General features: G+C 41.7%; 1 protein-coding gene across 1 annotated transcript in view; it reads left to right on the top strand.

Moving 5' to 3' along the window:
• The window catches only part of EIF3H (eukaryotic translation initiation factor 3 subunit H), a 97,288-nt gene extending 94,805 nt beyond the window's left edge, over positions 1 to 2,483 (top strand). Inside the window, exons 7-8 of the mRNA XM_077778929.1 lie at positions 728 to 860; positions 2,262 to 2,483. Of these exons, the coding sequence (XP_077635055.1) occupies positions 728 to 860; positions 2,262 to 2,359 (231 nt within the window). The 3' untranslated portion in view covers positions 2,360 to 2,483. The remainder of the gene's footprint in view (positions 1 to 727; positions 861 to 2,261) is intronic.
• Positions 2,484 to 17,732: the final 15,249 nt, after the last annotated feature.

Genomic DNA, 17,732 nt, shown 5'->3' with positions numbered 1-17,732 from the left:
TAATAATAATAATAGTTACAGTATTAACATCATCGGCATTATTGTTGTTTTGGTCAGTAGGGGTAAAGTTGAAAAAACTTCCCAATGTGGTAGTTGTTTTCTTTACTTATTAGAGTTAAGATAAATGGTACTTGTAATGCCGTCATTTACCCCATTGTCATAAATGGTAAAATCACTCCCCTTCACTCACTGATTATGAACTTTATTTTATTTTTTTTAAAAATTTTTTTTAATGTTTTTTTTAATTTATTTCTAGGAGAGACAGAGAGACAGCGTGAGCAGGGGAGGGTCAGAGAGAGAGGGAGTCACAGACTGAAACAGGCTCCAGGCTCCGAGCTGGCAGTCAGCACAGAGCCCGACGCGGGGCTCGAACCCACGAACCGCGAGATCATGACCTAAGCGAAAGTCGGACGCTCAACCAACTAAGCCACCCAGGCGCCCCTGATTATGAACTTTAAAGCCTCTGGTTTTACACATAACCAGTTTGCCTTTTCTGTATCATTATAGACTCTCAGAGTGACACTGGAGTTTCCAGCAAAGGAATTTTCTTTAACTACTGTCATATTCATTAGCTTCCTAGAAGCGGGAGTTCCCATGGGTTACCATTTAGAAAACTGAAGTTTGAATTCAGAGCAGTGGAATTTTGCTGATTTCTGTAATTGACAGTGGTCTCTTTTTCTCCTCTGGTAGGGACGAATAACCACATCGTTTCTCCTCTGAATTTTAGTATCAGCAGCGTCGCCAGCAGGAGAACATGCAGCGCCAGAGTCGAGGGGAGCCCCCGCTGCCTGAGGAGGATCTGTCCAAGCTCTTCAAGCCACCCCAGCCGCCAGCCAGGATGGATTCTCTGCTCATTGCAGGTACTGTCAGCTGTTGCAAAACATGGCTACTTTTCTTTCCTCCTTAGGAAGCACAAGACAAGGAAATATCTATAAACAGAGAAATACATCATAAAAGCTAGTGTGTTTAAAATGGCTGAATGATGAATTTGAATCTGGCACATATACTCTCTGAAACTTAAGAATACGTCAGTCTTTGTTATTTCTAAGGTTCTTTCTGCACTTCACTCCTTGTTTATCTAAACATTTTTTGAGACGGCATTATAAACTTTCTAAAGTGGAAAGGTTTTATTTGAGTCATCTTTCATAGAAACCAAGAAAAAAATGTTTACCTTCTCATAATGCAGAAGATCACTTAGCTCGAGCTGCTTACTTTTCGTGTTCCAGTCCAGCACTGAGCCCATGTCTGTTTTGTGGGTGTTTGAATTGAAAAGGTTTTCCCTTACTTTGACTTCTGTTGTAGCAACATGAATGTAATTCTGGATGTACTTTGTCTGGGCATACTTACCATGACACTGCCTTTTGGTGGTGGCATCTTGTGTCCTGTGCTAGGATGTGATTGTACCCTTATGTAGCCACAAGAACCTTATTTCTGTATAAATGTTGTTAATACTGTTTCATTCAATCAGCTAGTTGCCTGTGAGAAATTTATTAGAGTGAAAATTGTACTCAAAAGATGATCTTCCACAATTTCTCTCTTCTATTGATAATTTTCAGTGTGGGGAGAATTCCACATTTCTTAAAATTTTTTAGAATACATACAAATTAAATTTGGGAAACTGAGACACGTTTTCCTTAAGGTCCAATTGAAGCAGAATTGTATTTATTATACTTTCAAAACACATTGCACAAATGTTGCATTAGATTAGATCATTAATTCTAAGACTTAAAGAGTGGTGGTGGATCCCTTCCTTCACGTGGGCTCTCTGCTTCTGCTCTGTCTTGGGTCAGAAGAGGAAGAAACCGTTAGCATTTGCAGAGCACAGTCTGAAAACCACTGTACTTGTTCACATCTGGGTCAGGTAGGTCCACTTAGTTTGCAGGTCTGTGTGATTCAGTATCTGGATCTCCTTTGTGCCTGGCTAAGGAGAGCCGGTGCTATTTTCTCACTTGTCTTAATACAGCATGCGTCTGATCAACATCGTCAGTACCTTTTGGTTGATAGCTCATATGTACTTAACTGTTATGTTTCTTCATTCTCTGTGGAACTGAGAGGGGAAGATAGCCTGTTTTCAAAAGAACTTATATTCTTTATTATAAGGACATGGACAAATGAATTGATTGTTATAAACTCTTGATTCAGAACAAAACAAAATAAAGTTCTGGTGATTGTGTATTCTGATTTTCTTGCTTGACTAGTGTTCTCGGTCATTATAATTTATAGAACATTGTGACCCTCTTTCTCACTTTCCCAATGCACAGGCCAGATTAACACTTACTGCCAGAACATCAAGGAGTTCACTGCCCAAAACTTAGGCAAGCTCTTCATGGCCCAAGCCCTTCAAGAATACAACAACTGAGAAAAGGAAGTTTCCAAAAAAAGGAGTTAACATGGACTCTTGAGATCACATTGGGGTACTTCTTGGAAGAAATACACTTGCATATTGAAGTCTTTCTGCTAATAATAAAATAATGATAAAACAACCTTGACTGCTTGCTCATTTGATTTTAGACTTATGTAGCTTTTTATTTTTGTTTTGCTTATGCTATTTACTTCCAAAAGATAAAACAGATTTGACCAGAAGCCTCATCAGGCTCAGATCTTCAGGCTCCGTCACCTTTGCTACGACCTCTGAAGCACCACCTTTCAACATAGAGTCCAGTGCTGCTTGTCCCAACTCCTGACCCAGAGGCTCTGGCACTACTGTGAATTCTTGTGCTTCATCCTATCAAATCAGGGCCCCTGGAAGGCCAGGCCTTGTGTGCTTGCCCAGGCATTCCTCGTCCCCAGGCTTCGAACCGCTTGCTGCGCTGCTTATTGTCCTGCTTTTTCGTTTCCTCAGGTGATGGTCCGCCAGGCCCCATGCTCATAGGTCATTAATTGGGCACTAGAATTAAAAAAAAAAAAATTCACCAAAGGAACCATATTTTGTATGAAAAAGAAATCCATTCTGTGAATTTTTTTATTTAGGACTTCATGTTTATCCATACCATGAAGTATAATTCTGCTGATATCATGTTTTATGAGTGGGGAAAGAAGAATTGGAAAAATAGTACTACATGGGGAGAGGGGGGGCTTTTAATTTCAGATTTGAATGATAATAAAAGATCCCACTGTGTGGAATGTCAAAATCCATGAGATGTACAGCTGGTGGAAGTGTGCCTGGGAGACTCCGCCTAGTGATTTTCATCTTGAAGACGTGGCCTATAGAAAAATGATCAGAAAGAATGGGTGAGGGGTAAGGAGAGTTGGGAAATCGTTTTTTTCCCGGGAAACATTGTTTTGGAGGTAACACTGAGGCTCTGGGATCAGGCAGCTGGATGGAAACCTGACCTTTTTCCCTCTGAGGTGTACTTAAACAAGCTGCTTAACCTCTGTGTGCCTCACTTTCCTCATCCAAATGAGATGCAAAAAGGGGACAGGCATATTGCCCTGTAGGGTGGGTGTGAATGTTGAAGAAGTTTATTGAAGGTTGGGGTGAATTGCATCGAACAGTGTTGGTACATCGCGGAGGCTCAGTGTGGACTGTGATGAAGAGTACACTCTCAAGTTCTCTGTTCAGGATATGGGTTGTTAGCAGGCTTTTGCTTTTAAAAAGCTGTGGCTCTTGAACATTCTAGAATTCAGGTACTTGTTCACATAAATTAATTTTTCTTGGATAATTTCCTAAAAGTGGACTTACCGATCAAAGACTGTATAAAATTCTAAGACTTTTTGAATGTATTGCCAAATTGCCTTCAAGCAGTTTGCACTCCTACCCATGCTGCTGCCTGATTTGAGTCAACCCATACTTGAGTGTAGTCATATTAGATAGAGGAGATGTACTGATAAATAAAACTGGTTCTGGTCTCTGTCCTTGTGGATTGGATACTCTGTTGGCTTATTTCCTTACATTCGAATTACCTAGATTTGGAATTCTATTGTGAGTTAAACAAAGCACTTTTGAAATATCAAAGAGCAAACTAAAAGGAAGGAAAATCCTTTTAAACAACCTTAATTACTGTTTTCCTCATGGTGTGAGATTAATTTAACAGGATTCAATTATATTTTTTTAAAGATGTGGTTATTTCTTAAATTCCCTATGATTGTTTAGATACCCATAACTGAGAGTAACACATAACTCAGAGTGACACACTTAATGGAAGATTTTGGTAGTTTTGGGGTTAGAAATTACTGTAGTGGGAAAAACTGTTTAGGGAAACGTCAATGGAAATTAAGTCTGCACAGTATGTAGTGTTAGGGAAGAGCTTCTGTTCGGCATTTGATTTGAGTGCTATATTCTGACATTTTTCAGGAACAAATACGTATGGTTCATCTTCTATAAATATTTTGCAGTTTCTTCAAGTTGAAATGAGAAAAGCTCATAAACTGAGTACCAGGTCTAATAAATCATTCACTTACCCAAGAACAAAAAGAAAAAGTTAGCATGTTAATCTAATAGAAAACTAAATGTGACAAACCAAAAAAAGTAAAATATACTTGAATTTGACCTCATAATCATTGATAATGCTTTGTAAGGTTCTAGAAGACATAGGATTATTCTTTTGTAACACAGTCTTTGGAAAACCTAAGTGAAACCTTCATTTTCAAACCATACTGGCATTGAATGCTGGTGTGGATATTGGAGTGTTGTGAGAGAATTATTTGAATTTTAAACTCCATTTTATAGTCAACATTTCTCATTCATATTAAATGTGTACCATTTATTAATTTTTCCCCTTAATCTCATTGGGCATCCTTTTTCTATGACCCATCATAGAAATGGGGCAAGGGTGTTTAGAAAGAAAATACTAAACTGGGGTCAATGCTTACAGGGCTTATTTTAGCAAATGACTCAAGCGCCCACCTGTAGAAAGCATGATCAAGTCGTCAGTGCCTTGGACAGTGCTTTGGTCTATCAACAGAGGATTCCTTCTATTGTGACGGTGGTTAGTAGGTAAATAGGGGAAGAATGAAGATCCCAAGCCTCTTAAATTAATGTCTACAAAGATGGGAGAAAAGCAATGGGTGGTTTCTGCATCCCATAGTCTAAGACTGTGCAGTGGGGAAGTTAGAACTGGCTTACTGTGTGGTAACTTCCAAATTAGAATCTGAACCTCTTTGCATGGATTGGAACAGGAATTCATCTGACTCCAGATGCTTGAGACCGGGAGGGAGGGACTGGGGAGCCAGAGCTACCGGAAAATTACAGTTTGCTGGAGCAGACAGCTGTGGCCTGATACCCATTGACTTGAGCTTTCTTTTTACATAGAAAAAAAGCCTCACAGTAGAACAGATAATGCTATACCAAAGCCTCGGTAGTGATTTTAGGGATAAAAATCCTGGAAGCAGGAATGGTGTCCAAGAGCCACAGTTTGGGGAGTTTAGGCCAATCCATACTGGTTTGAGCTGTCCTAGACAATTCTTTGATTACCTATATTCTCTTTTTAATTTTGTTTTTTCAATGTTTTATTTATTTCTGAGAGAGAGAGAGAGAGAGACAGTGTGCGCAGGGGAGGATCAGAGAGAGAGGGAGACATAGAACCTGACACAGGTTCCAGGCTCTGAGCTAGCTGTCAGCACAGAGCCTGATGTAGGGCTCGAACCCATGAACCGTGAGATCATGACCTGAGCTGAAGTCAGAGGCTTAACTGACTGAGCCACCAGGTGCCCTGATTGATTACCTGTATTCTTGTTCTCAGAGGCTAAGTCTCACATCTTTTGTCATATGAAAAGTTTATTAGAGTCATAATTTGATTCTGTATGATGTTGATACCATTTGGATTTTTTTTAATGTTTTTTATTTCTAGGAGAGAGAGAGAGACAGCGTGAGCAGGGGAGGGTCAGAGAGAGAGGGAGACACAGACTCGAAACAGGCTCCAGGCTCTGAGCTGGCAGTCAGCACAGAGCCCGACGTGGGGCTCGAACCCACGAACCGCGAGATCATGACCTAAGCAAAAGTCGGATGCTTAACCGACTAAGCCACCCAGGCGCCCCCCATTTGGATTTTCTAACAACTGGGTTAGGCAACCCATTTTCAATTCTTTGATTGAATTGATGGCAAGCAGTCTACCAAAGATTGGATGCATCCTCAGTCTTACTAATTTAAATATCCCCTCGAACATTCATGAGTTGAGGGGATAGTAGATGGGGTACTGAATCCATGCTTATAGTAGGGCTTGCTGGAAACCTTTGTCAGTAGGCTGCAGATACATACTTAGTTTTCTGAGTGTATCTTCTTCCTCCAGAAAACTTAGTTTTCTAAGTGTAGAAAAAACACTATAAGAAAATTCTAATCCACTGGTGTTACACTATTTTAAAAAAGGTAAAAATGACTTTTTTTTTTTTAGCCCCAATTTACTCTTTTTACATTTGGACAAAAGTGAAGGACTCTAGCACTTCTTCATCAGACATATAACAATACAGGGTGGCCCGTTTCTCCTTATTTAAAGTTTAGTTGATTGCAGTAGGAAAATACTGCTTCTGGCATTTGTGTCAACCGCAAGACATAAACTCAGGTGTCACTTCGATTTCCTTCAGTAATATTTTTTTTCATTGACCCCTCTCCAGGGCACAGTCATTTCTGGCATCTTCCATCTTCCTTTGTGAACATGGAGGCAAAGGATTTGTTTAACTTTTCAGCAATGTTTACCGCTTCTGACGGTAAATGGTCCTTGCCTTTTCTTTTTGGACCATAGTCTCTGTTGCCAGTGTTTTACTTTGTATGTATTGGAAACAGCTCTTATTTTGTCAGATCCCCCGAGTAATCTTTCCCCACCTTTGTTTATCTTGTCATTTGGCTTTCACTTGCTTAACTCATTCCTAGATTCAATCTGCCTATGATTTGTTAGTTTTGATTCTTGCCTTTCTCCAGTTTGTGGTTTTTAAATTGCATTTTATTTTTTAAAACAGTCACGAAGATTTTAATTTTTCCTTGATCTGATCATGCATCTCCGAATATCATAATTCTCCAATCAGGCAGGCAAGTGTCCCAGTAACCTCATCTCCTACATCACAATGGTTGAGGGTCTATTTTTCTCTTTGATGCGTGCAGCTCCCATTATTGCTAATGAAAGGTCTTCATGTGCATTAAGGGGAAACTAGACCTCTAATGAGATACAGAGAGGAATTGCAGCTGATGATTTCCACTTCTAGCCCACTGTACTATAACAGAAATGCACTCAGGAGGCAATGGGCCAAAGAAATACAAAATGCATGTGCTGCCTACGTAAAATATCTAGTCTGGTCTTAATGGACGGGTGGTACTGTTTTGGTGTATAGTCTCTCTGATAGTCCATACTTGCCGAGGGGGACCTTTATCATGGAGGTGAAAGACCCAGATACTTGAAGAAAAGTGAATAGACTTAATTACAGTGCATTTGAAACAGCTTTTAAGGATGATCTCCTGCATTAATATATTATTTTACAGTTCACAAAGTACTTGCTCATATATTTTCTCATTTAGTATGGGAAAGGAGGGCAAATGCATTATGAAGCCAGTGCGCTTGGTATTGAGAATCTGAAAATACTAAGGGACTGAGAAACATAATTCCTTCTTAAAGATGATTAAACCAAACCGAAAAGGTGACTGACTAAAGCAGACCACTCCTACGTGGCAAGTGCTCAGCACCACTTCCCTTCTCAACACAGCTCAACGAAAGTAGTTCTCATTTTAACATGGATTCTCCTGTGGTCAACCCCTCTCCCCACTCCCCCTGCCACTTTCAGGGAACTGTTTCACCCTCAACTGCGGTAAATCACCGCACCCCCTAAATTTATAGGCTCCCAGTGTCCATGTTTATAATTGGGCCCTTTTTCTGATTATGGACAGGAAAATGAGAATCAGGGCTACCAGTGTCCATTCAGGTTCATTTCTTGAGTACAGCATATCTAACCTCTTGTGACCATCTGTGATGACAAGGCTGAGTAGCAGAGTAGAGTGTGGGGAAGAGGTGGAGAGGAGCAAAAATGAAAGCACGCTTCCAGGTCTGTCACACTTGGATTCTCTGTTTCTAGTCCCTCTCTGCCCCTGTTTGCATTCCTGCTCCATGGGTCTCAAAAAAGCATATTTGAATCTTCTTACTAACACTGCCTTTCTGTTTCTTCAGCACCTTGGAATTGGTTTCTGTTGCTTTCAACCTCAAAAATACCTAACCCAACTCATGTATATGCCAAGGCTTATTTGCTGTTAGGCCTAACTGATTTGAGAAGACACAACCTTAAGAGGTAACAGAATAAAAGTCATTTCGCAAATAAATTAATAGAATTTTAGAGCAGAAGGGCACCTAGCCTGATGTCTTGGCCACCACAAACCTCCCATTCACAGATGTGGAAACAGGCTCCAAGAGCTTTCAGTATCGTTCCCAAAATAGCCTAGATTGTTGACTCCTTTTTAGTATTATTCTGTGTGTATTTTTTCTTTCTTGATTTGGTATTTGTATGTGTTGCAAAGTGATCACCAAAGTAAGTCTAGTTAACATTTGTCACATATATAGTTAACAAAAATCTTTTTCTTGTGATGAAGACTTAAGATCGACTGTCTTAGCATCTTTGAACTATGCAGTATAGTATGAACTATAGCCACCATGCTGCACACTACAACCCCATGACTTTTAGCTGGAAGTTTGTAACTTTAGGATTCCTTACACTTATNTCCTTAAGGAGCTCAAATGCTGCCCAGTATACACTGAATCTTTCTGCTAGGGAGATGTTCTATGATGGCACCATGGAATCGAAGCGTGTTTTCTACAACAGTTGGAGCACAATGGATTCACATTCTCAAGAAGGAACAAGGAGTTAGGGCTGATTAAAAACCTTGGATATGTGGGTCATCTTGACTGTTCCATCTGGGAAGTGGATAGAAGAGGTGAGTTTTTGCTTCTTTGCTGGAGATTGGTGGTGTAAACAGGTGGTGGGGTATTCTAAATTTGGTCCAAAATGAAAACATTTCAAGCAAGTGAAACTAAGCTAGGTTCTTTTTGACAGTAAAGTTATTTCTTTAGAGATGCAGATGTCAGTTTTATTAAAGTACAAAGCAGCATTGCAAAAAAAAAAAAAGTTGAGCAGTGTGTGTGTGTGTGTGTGTTTAACAGCTACTCCTAACAAAACACTGGAAAAGTACAGCTCACCTTTGCCTCTGCCTTCTAAACTTAAGATAGAATGCAGTGTGGAGTCTATCCCTCCCACTCCCAAACTTAGACAAGCAAGAGCAATTTGTTAGGAACAAAGACATTTGCATCTGTGATGTTCACGTCATCCTGTTCATGCGTCTGTGAATTCACAAATGTACAGAAATTCAGAAATCATCTTGGGTCGGAGAGGGAGAAAGGGAAGGTGTTGATTTTGTTTTTTGATGAAGCCCTGATGTGGCAGATCTCAGATGACAATCTCTCATCTTGTTTCAACGGACTGTGGCAACTGTGGGGCACTCTGCTGAAAGTGATTAGAGTTTGGCCATGCAAATCCTCCATGGACTCTGAATAAATTCAGTGTTAGCAGTAAATCATTGCTCCTGATTTAAAGCGTACTTGGACAAAAAGATGATTTCCTCCTGATGACGTCTACTATTAGATGCCTCTCATTATCTTTCTGAAGAAAAGTCAACCAACCTACCAGCCAACCAGTAAGAGTAACATTTTTCCTTAAAGAGAATGGAGTGTTACCTAACCCTGTCAATTTAGCACTTTTGAGTCTCTATGTCAAACTTGGCAACTGGGTTGTAGCTCTGCAAATGGAGCCTCATTGTGGGATGACAGTAGAATCATAAATTTATTTTGGAGTGTCTGGGTGGCTCAGTTTGTTAAGCGTCCAACTTCGGCTCAGGTCATGAGCTCATGGTTGATGGGTTCAAGCCCCACGTTGGGCTCTGTGCTGACAGCTCAGAGTCTGGAGCCTGCTATAGATACTGTCTCCCTCCCCCCCTCCCTCCCTCCCTCCCTCTCTCTCTCTCTCTCTTTTCCTGCCCTTCCCCTCCCTTGTCTCTCTCTCAAAAATAAATACTAACTAAACAAACAAACAAAAAACCAACACTTTCAAAATAGTGTTCATTCAGCAGACAAATGTGCCAGACATCGTGTTCAACGCTGGGAATGAAAGGACAGTAAGTCCTGACCCTTGAGGGGCTTACCCAAGGCCAGTGGTTCTCTAAGTGTGGCCCCTGGAGTAGCATCACCCTGAGCTTGTCAGAAATACAAATTCTCAGGCCTCAACCCAGACACACCGAATTAGGAGCTTCTTGGTTGGAGCCTCACAACCTGCGCTTTTACAGCCACCCTGGGTGATTTTGATGCTTGCTAAAGTTTGCTCTGAAACAGTGCTTCCTGAATCTGGCTCTGTGTCATTAATGCCTGGAGACTTTTTGAAAAGTCAGGTCTTGAAATAAGACCTGGGAATCTTTTTGTTTTTGTGTTTTTGCTTATTTGTTTTTTAAGTTGCCAGAGATGATTTTGGGAAGACCTTGCAATCAAGTTATAGAGTAGCCACTTCTATTAGAAGTTAAGAGTAATAATTAGGTCATGGAGAAGGAAAGTGATTCCAGACAAAGCAGAAAGAACCCAGGTCTGTGGAGGAGGAAACAAAGGCTGGAAGGAGTCACGGATCCGGGGACTTATGTGCCATGCCGGGCGGGGTGGGGAGTCTCTTGACTCACCAGCAGTGCAGACCAGGTGTACAGGGAGCCTGATACAATAGCAAGGCTTTGTTTACCCAAATATGATTGCAGCGGTGACCTGCAAGTCACGGTGTCATGTACTACAACAGAAAGGACAGCAAGTGTGTGTCACTTCACACCCTTGCGCTGAACAAAGCCTTAGTGACATGAAATCTGTATTGAATCGCGGCAGCGGGACAGAGAGGAATTGTGACAATCTGCCTCCTACCTTCACCCTCAGCTTCCCCTAATTAGGGTCAAGGAGCTGGATTTTTTAAAAAGGAAAAAAGTATACAAGATTCAAATATATATCATTTTTTTTTCTTTAGCAAAAACGCAATTGTTAAACACAAGACCTGTAATTTATGGTAAAAAGTATACTGGTATTGGAATAAAACAACCACACTGTTCTCTGCCTTTGTATTCAATCGAAATCACATGCAATTCTGTTTGAACTGATATCTCCAAAATAGGACTCATTTAATCTTTGGAGAAATTTCTCGTGCATTTGAGCACCATTGGTGGTGTGAGACTAGAGCATGCAAAATATTTGACATTGGGAGAAGGGGTTTTTTGAACACCTTTACAAAATTGGCAGGGAGAAGTGCATTTTTAGCAAACTGCAAGATCTCAGCCTGAGAGTCTATTCAGAGTGGAGGCTGCATGGACCGCCTGGGGGAAGCCATATCCGCATACCTGGAGGCAATTGAAACAAATCATTGGAGACGGTAAAAATAGAGTTCTTTCTTGCTGCCAGTGTTCCCTTTCTTCCTCTCTACTTCAACTTTTTGGGTAGTGTTTTCCGAAATGCTTTTTTTTAAAAAGAAGCATATAGAAATTTAGATTTAATTTGTTACAGCTTGCATTTAAAACTCTGGAAAAATGAGAAATAATTGGAAGATAACAGTAGCAGCTGCCTAACCAGTTGTTTCAAAATATGGCAATAAAATATTAAACTTGAGACTTGCTATTTTTGTGCATGGATGTCTGTCATTGGTTATGATAGATTTCTAACCTCCCTACCAAGTTAATATTTTAGGAGGGGCTAGGGGAGGATGCTTATGACAAGTCCTGGACTTAAATATTATTCCTGGGGAAATTTTGTGATAAATGAGGCCCTGACTGTAAACTTTACATATACTAGGAATTATTCTGTTTAAAAAGTAGGGGGTGGGGGGACAGCCAAGCACATTGCTTAATTGACCTGGACTAAATGGGAGCCACAGATTTTGGATACTACTATTGGAAAAGAGCCTGAGAATGATTCGGCACATAAATCCTAAGAACTTGGACTTAGAGGGAGGGTGAGCAGTTCTGATGGAAGATGCATTTATTTGCATTACAAATGGGTGGTATGGGATGGTTAAAGTGTATTAAATGAACATCCAGTGCCACACAAGGATGGAGTTTCATTATTCCTGTAAATGGAATTAGCCTGCAGCAGCAGCATGGACTATTCACGTTATTTTCACAAAAATGGGGTTCATTTGCCCGTGGAGCAAGGTACAGTGTGTCTCAAATTGGGCATGCCCAGAGCAGTTGTGTGGGCGTTTGGAGGAGGCAGGGTGGCTGCAGTCCGGGAAATGGGGGACCGCAGAGCCTACGAAATGATGCAGCCTCTCAGATGGGGATGGAGGAACTGGAGTGTCTCCCAACTGAGTCCCAAGGAAGACTAGTTTTGTGGGCTATTTATAGGTGCTGCTTGCGGGGAAGAACCTTAAAAACTTTTCTGGTCACATAACCTTGGGAAAAGCTTTTTTAAAGAGCATTCATTAGATTGGGTTCCTCAAGATTTGTACAACCTTTAATACCTAAAGTGAGATGTAAAGTTTTAAGAAGTAGCGATACAGCTAGTGGCTGCCCTTGCTTGCCACGGCTGGGTAGCATCTGAGCACCTTCACGTAACTGTGCCGTTGTTTTCATCTTTAAAATGGAAATTTCTAGGATTTGACCTACAGTAAATGGCAGTTTCACATAGTTCAGCCCAGTCCCATTAGAATACCATGTGTGTATAGTAATGTCCACATCATATAATTGTTGGGAGAATTTAATAAGGTGATGTGTATAAAGCTCTCTTCAGTCACAGTAGCAAGCTGGTGGCTGTGTAAACTACGTGACCCAAATAATGTGACCAACAAGCCCTTGTCTCTAGCAGTAGCTCTAGGACGGTTATGGGATTCCAGGGAAGGTTGCTAGAGATCTGGGGTCAGCAAGCTTTTTTCTACAAAGAGCCACATAGTAAATATTTATGGCTTTATGGACCATGAGGTCTCTGTAGCAACTACTCAGCTCTGCTGTTCCAGTGGAAAAACAGCCACAGACAACATGTAAGAAAATGGGCGTGGTTCATGTTCCAGTAAAACTTTATTTATAAGTCTCTGGCGAAGGTCTGTTTTTGGCCCGTGGGCTATAGTTTTCTGACTTACTTTAGACAAAGGAAAGCAGTGAGTTGTAAAGCCAAGAAGACTGAATTGGGTATTTGGAAACCTAGGTTTGGTTTCCAGATCTGGTACTGCCTGTGAAGTTGACTTCTTTGAGTCTTACTTGGTTTATCAAGTGACTTTGTCTGTTGTGCCCGGATAAAGTCATAAACTAAGAACAGCATGGAAGGAGGTGCCATAAAGGCAGACTGAAACTTGTGCAAACGTATAGTATTTTTCTAGGGCTATTATCTGTTCGTTTATTCATCTGTTCACAAGTTCTTTTCTAGTATCCTCTACGGATCAGTACTTCTATGTTTGTGAATAAGACAGATATTGCCCGTGTCCATATGAAGCACACATTCTTTTTGGGTATTTATTTTTGGAACATTGTTATGATTTAAATGGCAAGTGGTGCTATAAGAATTGTTGATTCCTTACCTTTTACAGAAAACTCTTTGTCCTGAGAAGAATAGAGCAAGGTAAATGAGAAGGTGAGTTCCTCAAATATAATGTTAGTCCAGAGAAGAGATTGACTTTTCCCAAGATACTCACTGAATAGGACTTAGGATGAAGTCAGGCTTAGTTGGTATTTGAGCTTTAGCTACAGTTTTGTGTATACGAATACTATATTCTGTTTATACAGCAGACTCTGCCTTAGCCACAGATGTTTCCGGCACCTGGTTAATTTATCCAGGAAAGGCCAATGCTCATTAAGTCTCCCAAGTCCCAGAGCTAAGTTTTATGGGTGGGGAAACTGAGGTACTGAAATTGGTTATGGGATTGGCTCAGCTCACAACTCGCTGGATTTAGGACTCTGGCCAACACAACTGGCAGGTCCTAGGAATGAGACCAAGGTCCCCCTCCCTGGGACTCCCTGACTCTTCAAGAATGGCTGAGACTTCTCAGACCCCCATCTCCAATTAGGCTTACGAAATATTAAAGGGCCTCGAGTGGAGACCCTGCTGGGAGAGAACCTGTTTTGACAAAGGAGAGACTTGAATCAGGAAACCAGATGTTGCTTCAGGGCCGAAGAGCTCTGGCAGCATCCAAGCTGTGAGTCCTAGGCTGCAGTCTCTCAGGACATGTGGAAACAGGGGCTCTCTTCTTCCTTTCACTAGCTGCTTTCTAGTGTCCCCTGAGCGGCCCATATCCAGGTTGCCTCTCGGTGAAGACATATCCTCGAAGCAGAGTGGTTCCTGCTTAGATGGTTGTGATACCATCTGCCACTTTCAGCTTTCCTGGGCACGTGCAGAAGTAGAGCAAGATGTCTTGCCTTTTCACCCCAGTCTGGTGGTGGTGGTCAAGCATGAGGGCATATTAGAACCTCCCAAAGTGGCCCTGGTGGCTGAGGGAGTTGGGAGTGTTAGGTATCATTTGAACAAGCTTCCTTAATAGTAGAGTTTACTTTTGTACTTTGGACATGATAAAAAGAGAAACTGTTGGTTTTGTAATTTGCTCATCTTGGCATTTGTCTAAGTGAACTACCAAAAGGGAAGCTCATTCACATTTTCTTGGCCACTTGGGATAAGCAGTCATTCTAAAAATTGTTGGGAAGACTGGGAGATTTTAATGTTTAAGGAGAAAGAAGGAGACCGAAGTAAAAATAGACTCTTTTCTAGTTGCCTGGCTAAGATGACAAGCCTAGAGCTGGGGATTCTGGACACAGTCACAGCAATAATGTAAAGACTGAAAATAATAAAGCATCATGTCATTGAAAGGGGGCTGTCCCAGCTTTCATCAGTGACAAGACTGGTTAGTGGGTGGGCTTTGCATTGTGTTTGGAAAGCCAGCTGATTTGTGTTGGTCAGACCTGGTGAGAGTTGGGAGTTTCAGAGTAGATCTGCTGCTGGGACCTCAGGTCCCTGAAGCTTACCTCCAGCAAGTAAGTCATAGATGTTCTGGGTGGTGCGAGGTCCAAGCGAAGCAGGGCCTCACAAACTCTACAATGTCGAGGTCATACTTAGCAGCTGGTGCTGTTCAAAGGTTGTTTTGACTTTCTTTGAAAGGTTAGAAGGAGGTGCAGAATTCCCATTTATGTACAATAGTTTTAAGCCACCAAGATTTCGGGGTTTTTGTCACCACAGCAAAACTAAAACTGTACTGACTTACTAAGCCTCAATTTTCTCATCTGTAAAATGGGAATAAGACTAACCTCATACAGCTATTGTGAGAATTCAATAAATTAATGCTTATAAATTGCATAGTCAATGCCTTACATGTACAAGGTGCTCCATAAAAGATAGCCAGCCATGTTGATACTGATGTTGCAGTGTTGAAAACAGCTTTTCCTTCAGCCATTGGTATGGTTACTTAAAATACAAAGGCTCTGAGGAATGGAGCATTGGTATTGATTCTGTAGGACATGTCCTTGGAGTTGACTTTCCAGAGGATGGGTTACATTTGCTCTGCTTCATCCACATTCTCTCAACCAGTCTTCACCATATCTGCAAGCATATATTCATTTTATGCATATTAATTGAGTACCTCTTACACACAAGGCCTTGTGACAGGCCCAGGAGAAGCAGGGGGAATAAGTGGGCATTACTGCCTGCATCAATGTGAGTCCTCTGGGTCCTCAGGGAAGCAGATACCCTTAGAGAGAAAAAGGAGAGGGAGCTGGGGTGGGGGAGGAACATAGGTAGTGAGCGTCTCAGAGGGCAGCCCAGTTGTAAGAAAGTTTTGGCCTGTCGGAGGAGCCTCACATCTGGCAGGAATGATCTGCATTCAGTGCTTATCCCTTATCCTAGGTCAGTGGCTGGGAATAGCCTATGGGAAGCAAGGCCTTGGCATGTCACTTTGGTGGATTCAGAGTACAGCAGCTGGCACCAGTTGTCACTTACCCCCGAGGCAGCAGGAGACCTGACTAGGGCTACCACACTGCCTTCATGGAGTTTACAGTTTGGATTGGGATATAGGTATTAAGCAAATAGTCACGTAAGCAGTGAATGATTTGCAGTTGTGATTAGAGCCATGGAAAGAACTACAGGAGGCCACTAGATGGTATCACACAGAGCCTGCCATTATGAAAAGTCGGGAAGCCATCCTGGGGGAAGGGATTTCATGGGGCTGATGTTAGAAAGACAAGCAGGGTTGGGCTAGGTGAAGAGAGGCTGGAGGCATATTCCAGAGGGAGTGAGAGTCAGGAGCATTCCAGGGAGAAACAGAGGGAGAGATCGTAGAGTTGATGTCTGGCACATTGTCATAGAAACTCTGGAGGATTAGGGCACCTGGGTGGCTCAGTTGGTTGAACATCCAACTTTTGATCTTGGCTCAGGTAATGATCTCATGGTTCGTGAGATCAAGCCCCACGTTGGACTCTGCTTACAGCACAGATCCTGCTTGGGATTTTCTGTCTCCCTTTCTCTCTACTCCTCCCCTGCTCTCTCTTTCTCGCTATCTAAAATAAACACTAAAAAATACTCTAGGGCCTTAAATGATCATTTCTATTTTTCTTTCCTTTGGGATTCAGTGGTTGTGGTTTTTTTCTGGGAAAAAGAACTGGCCCCTTCTCCACCATGCATACATTGTGAGGGAGACCCTACTGAGACTTGTACATCAAATTTCAAAGAAATTGGGATTTATCTATGCCTTGGGGGACTGAGACATTTTGGCTTTATGATTCTTTATGATGAAGAATTTATCAGACCATTGATACCAAGGACATCTCAATGTTGAAGAGAGGTCCTAGTCATCTCCACTGTGTTGGAAAATGATGAAATGCTAAGACAGGTTATAAAATTAGTACCAGGAGTGTATCTCAAGGGCACAATATGTCACTTGAATGTTTGGAGACGGACAGCAAGAGTCTAAGCATGAGGTTGACGGGACCCCCCACACTGCCTCCTAGCCATAGACTCTACTGAGATTTCTGTGTGTGGGTGGCTTTATGCAGGTCATGGAGATGATAGAGGATGGCTCACGTGTACCAACACAGATTCATGCAGGTTGATTGATATTGAGTGAGAGGGGCCAGGAGAGATCTAGATCCCCTGACTTTCCTATGAGCCTTTCTCTGAAATCCATCACTCTTCTTAAAAACTAAGAAACCTTAGCTGACTAAGGCTAAGTAAGCCTCTAAAATAGGCTAGTGTCCTTAAAACCTGTTTCCCTTCACCTGACTGCCCCAGCTGGTCCCTCTGACCTAGATAATCAAGGACACCTGTCATAAGAGTGTCTCCCGATGATTCTAGGCTTTTCGGGACAGGAGATGTAACTTGAGTGCTGACATTGTTTCCATTTAGCTTCTGTGCTCCTGTTGGAGACTGTTGTCTTCTCCTCCTCTGCCTTAAATATATTGCCATTATGTATAACTCTCAGCACCCTTCTTATGGGAGAATAACATTTTTAATATTACTTAAAAGAAATCGGCTCTGTGTGATGAAGCGTTCAATTCGGTTTTCTGCCAGTCTGTGCACCTGAAGAATGATTCTTATTAGATTAGAATCTGTCGTGGGCTGTATTAGCGTCTAGTGTTTTATATCTGCTCTCTCTCATGAGAGGAGTGTTCCCTCCCACACACCCTCCATAGCGCGTTTCCAAGTCTGTGCATCTCACTGTGCATCTGCTGTTGCTTTACCCAGGCCTGAGCAGCCGCTGACAGTGATTGGCAGAAAAGAGTTTCCAAGAATATTTTAAAAAGAAAAAAAGAATGAAAGGGAAGAGGAAAGAAAGGAAGAAAAGCA

Source organism: Crocuta crocuta, unplaced genomic scaffold (genome assembly GCF_008692635.1).
Source record: "Crocuta crocuta isolate KB4526 unplaced genomic scaffold, BGI_CrCroc_1.0 scaffold448, whole genome shotgun sequence".
Classification (NCBI taxonomy): Eukaryota; Metazoa; Chordata; class Mammalia; order Carnivora; family Hyaenidae; genus Crocuta; species Crocuta crocuta.
Note: the sequence above shows the minus strand (reverse complement) of the source record. Positions and strands in the feature narration are given on the sequence as shown.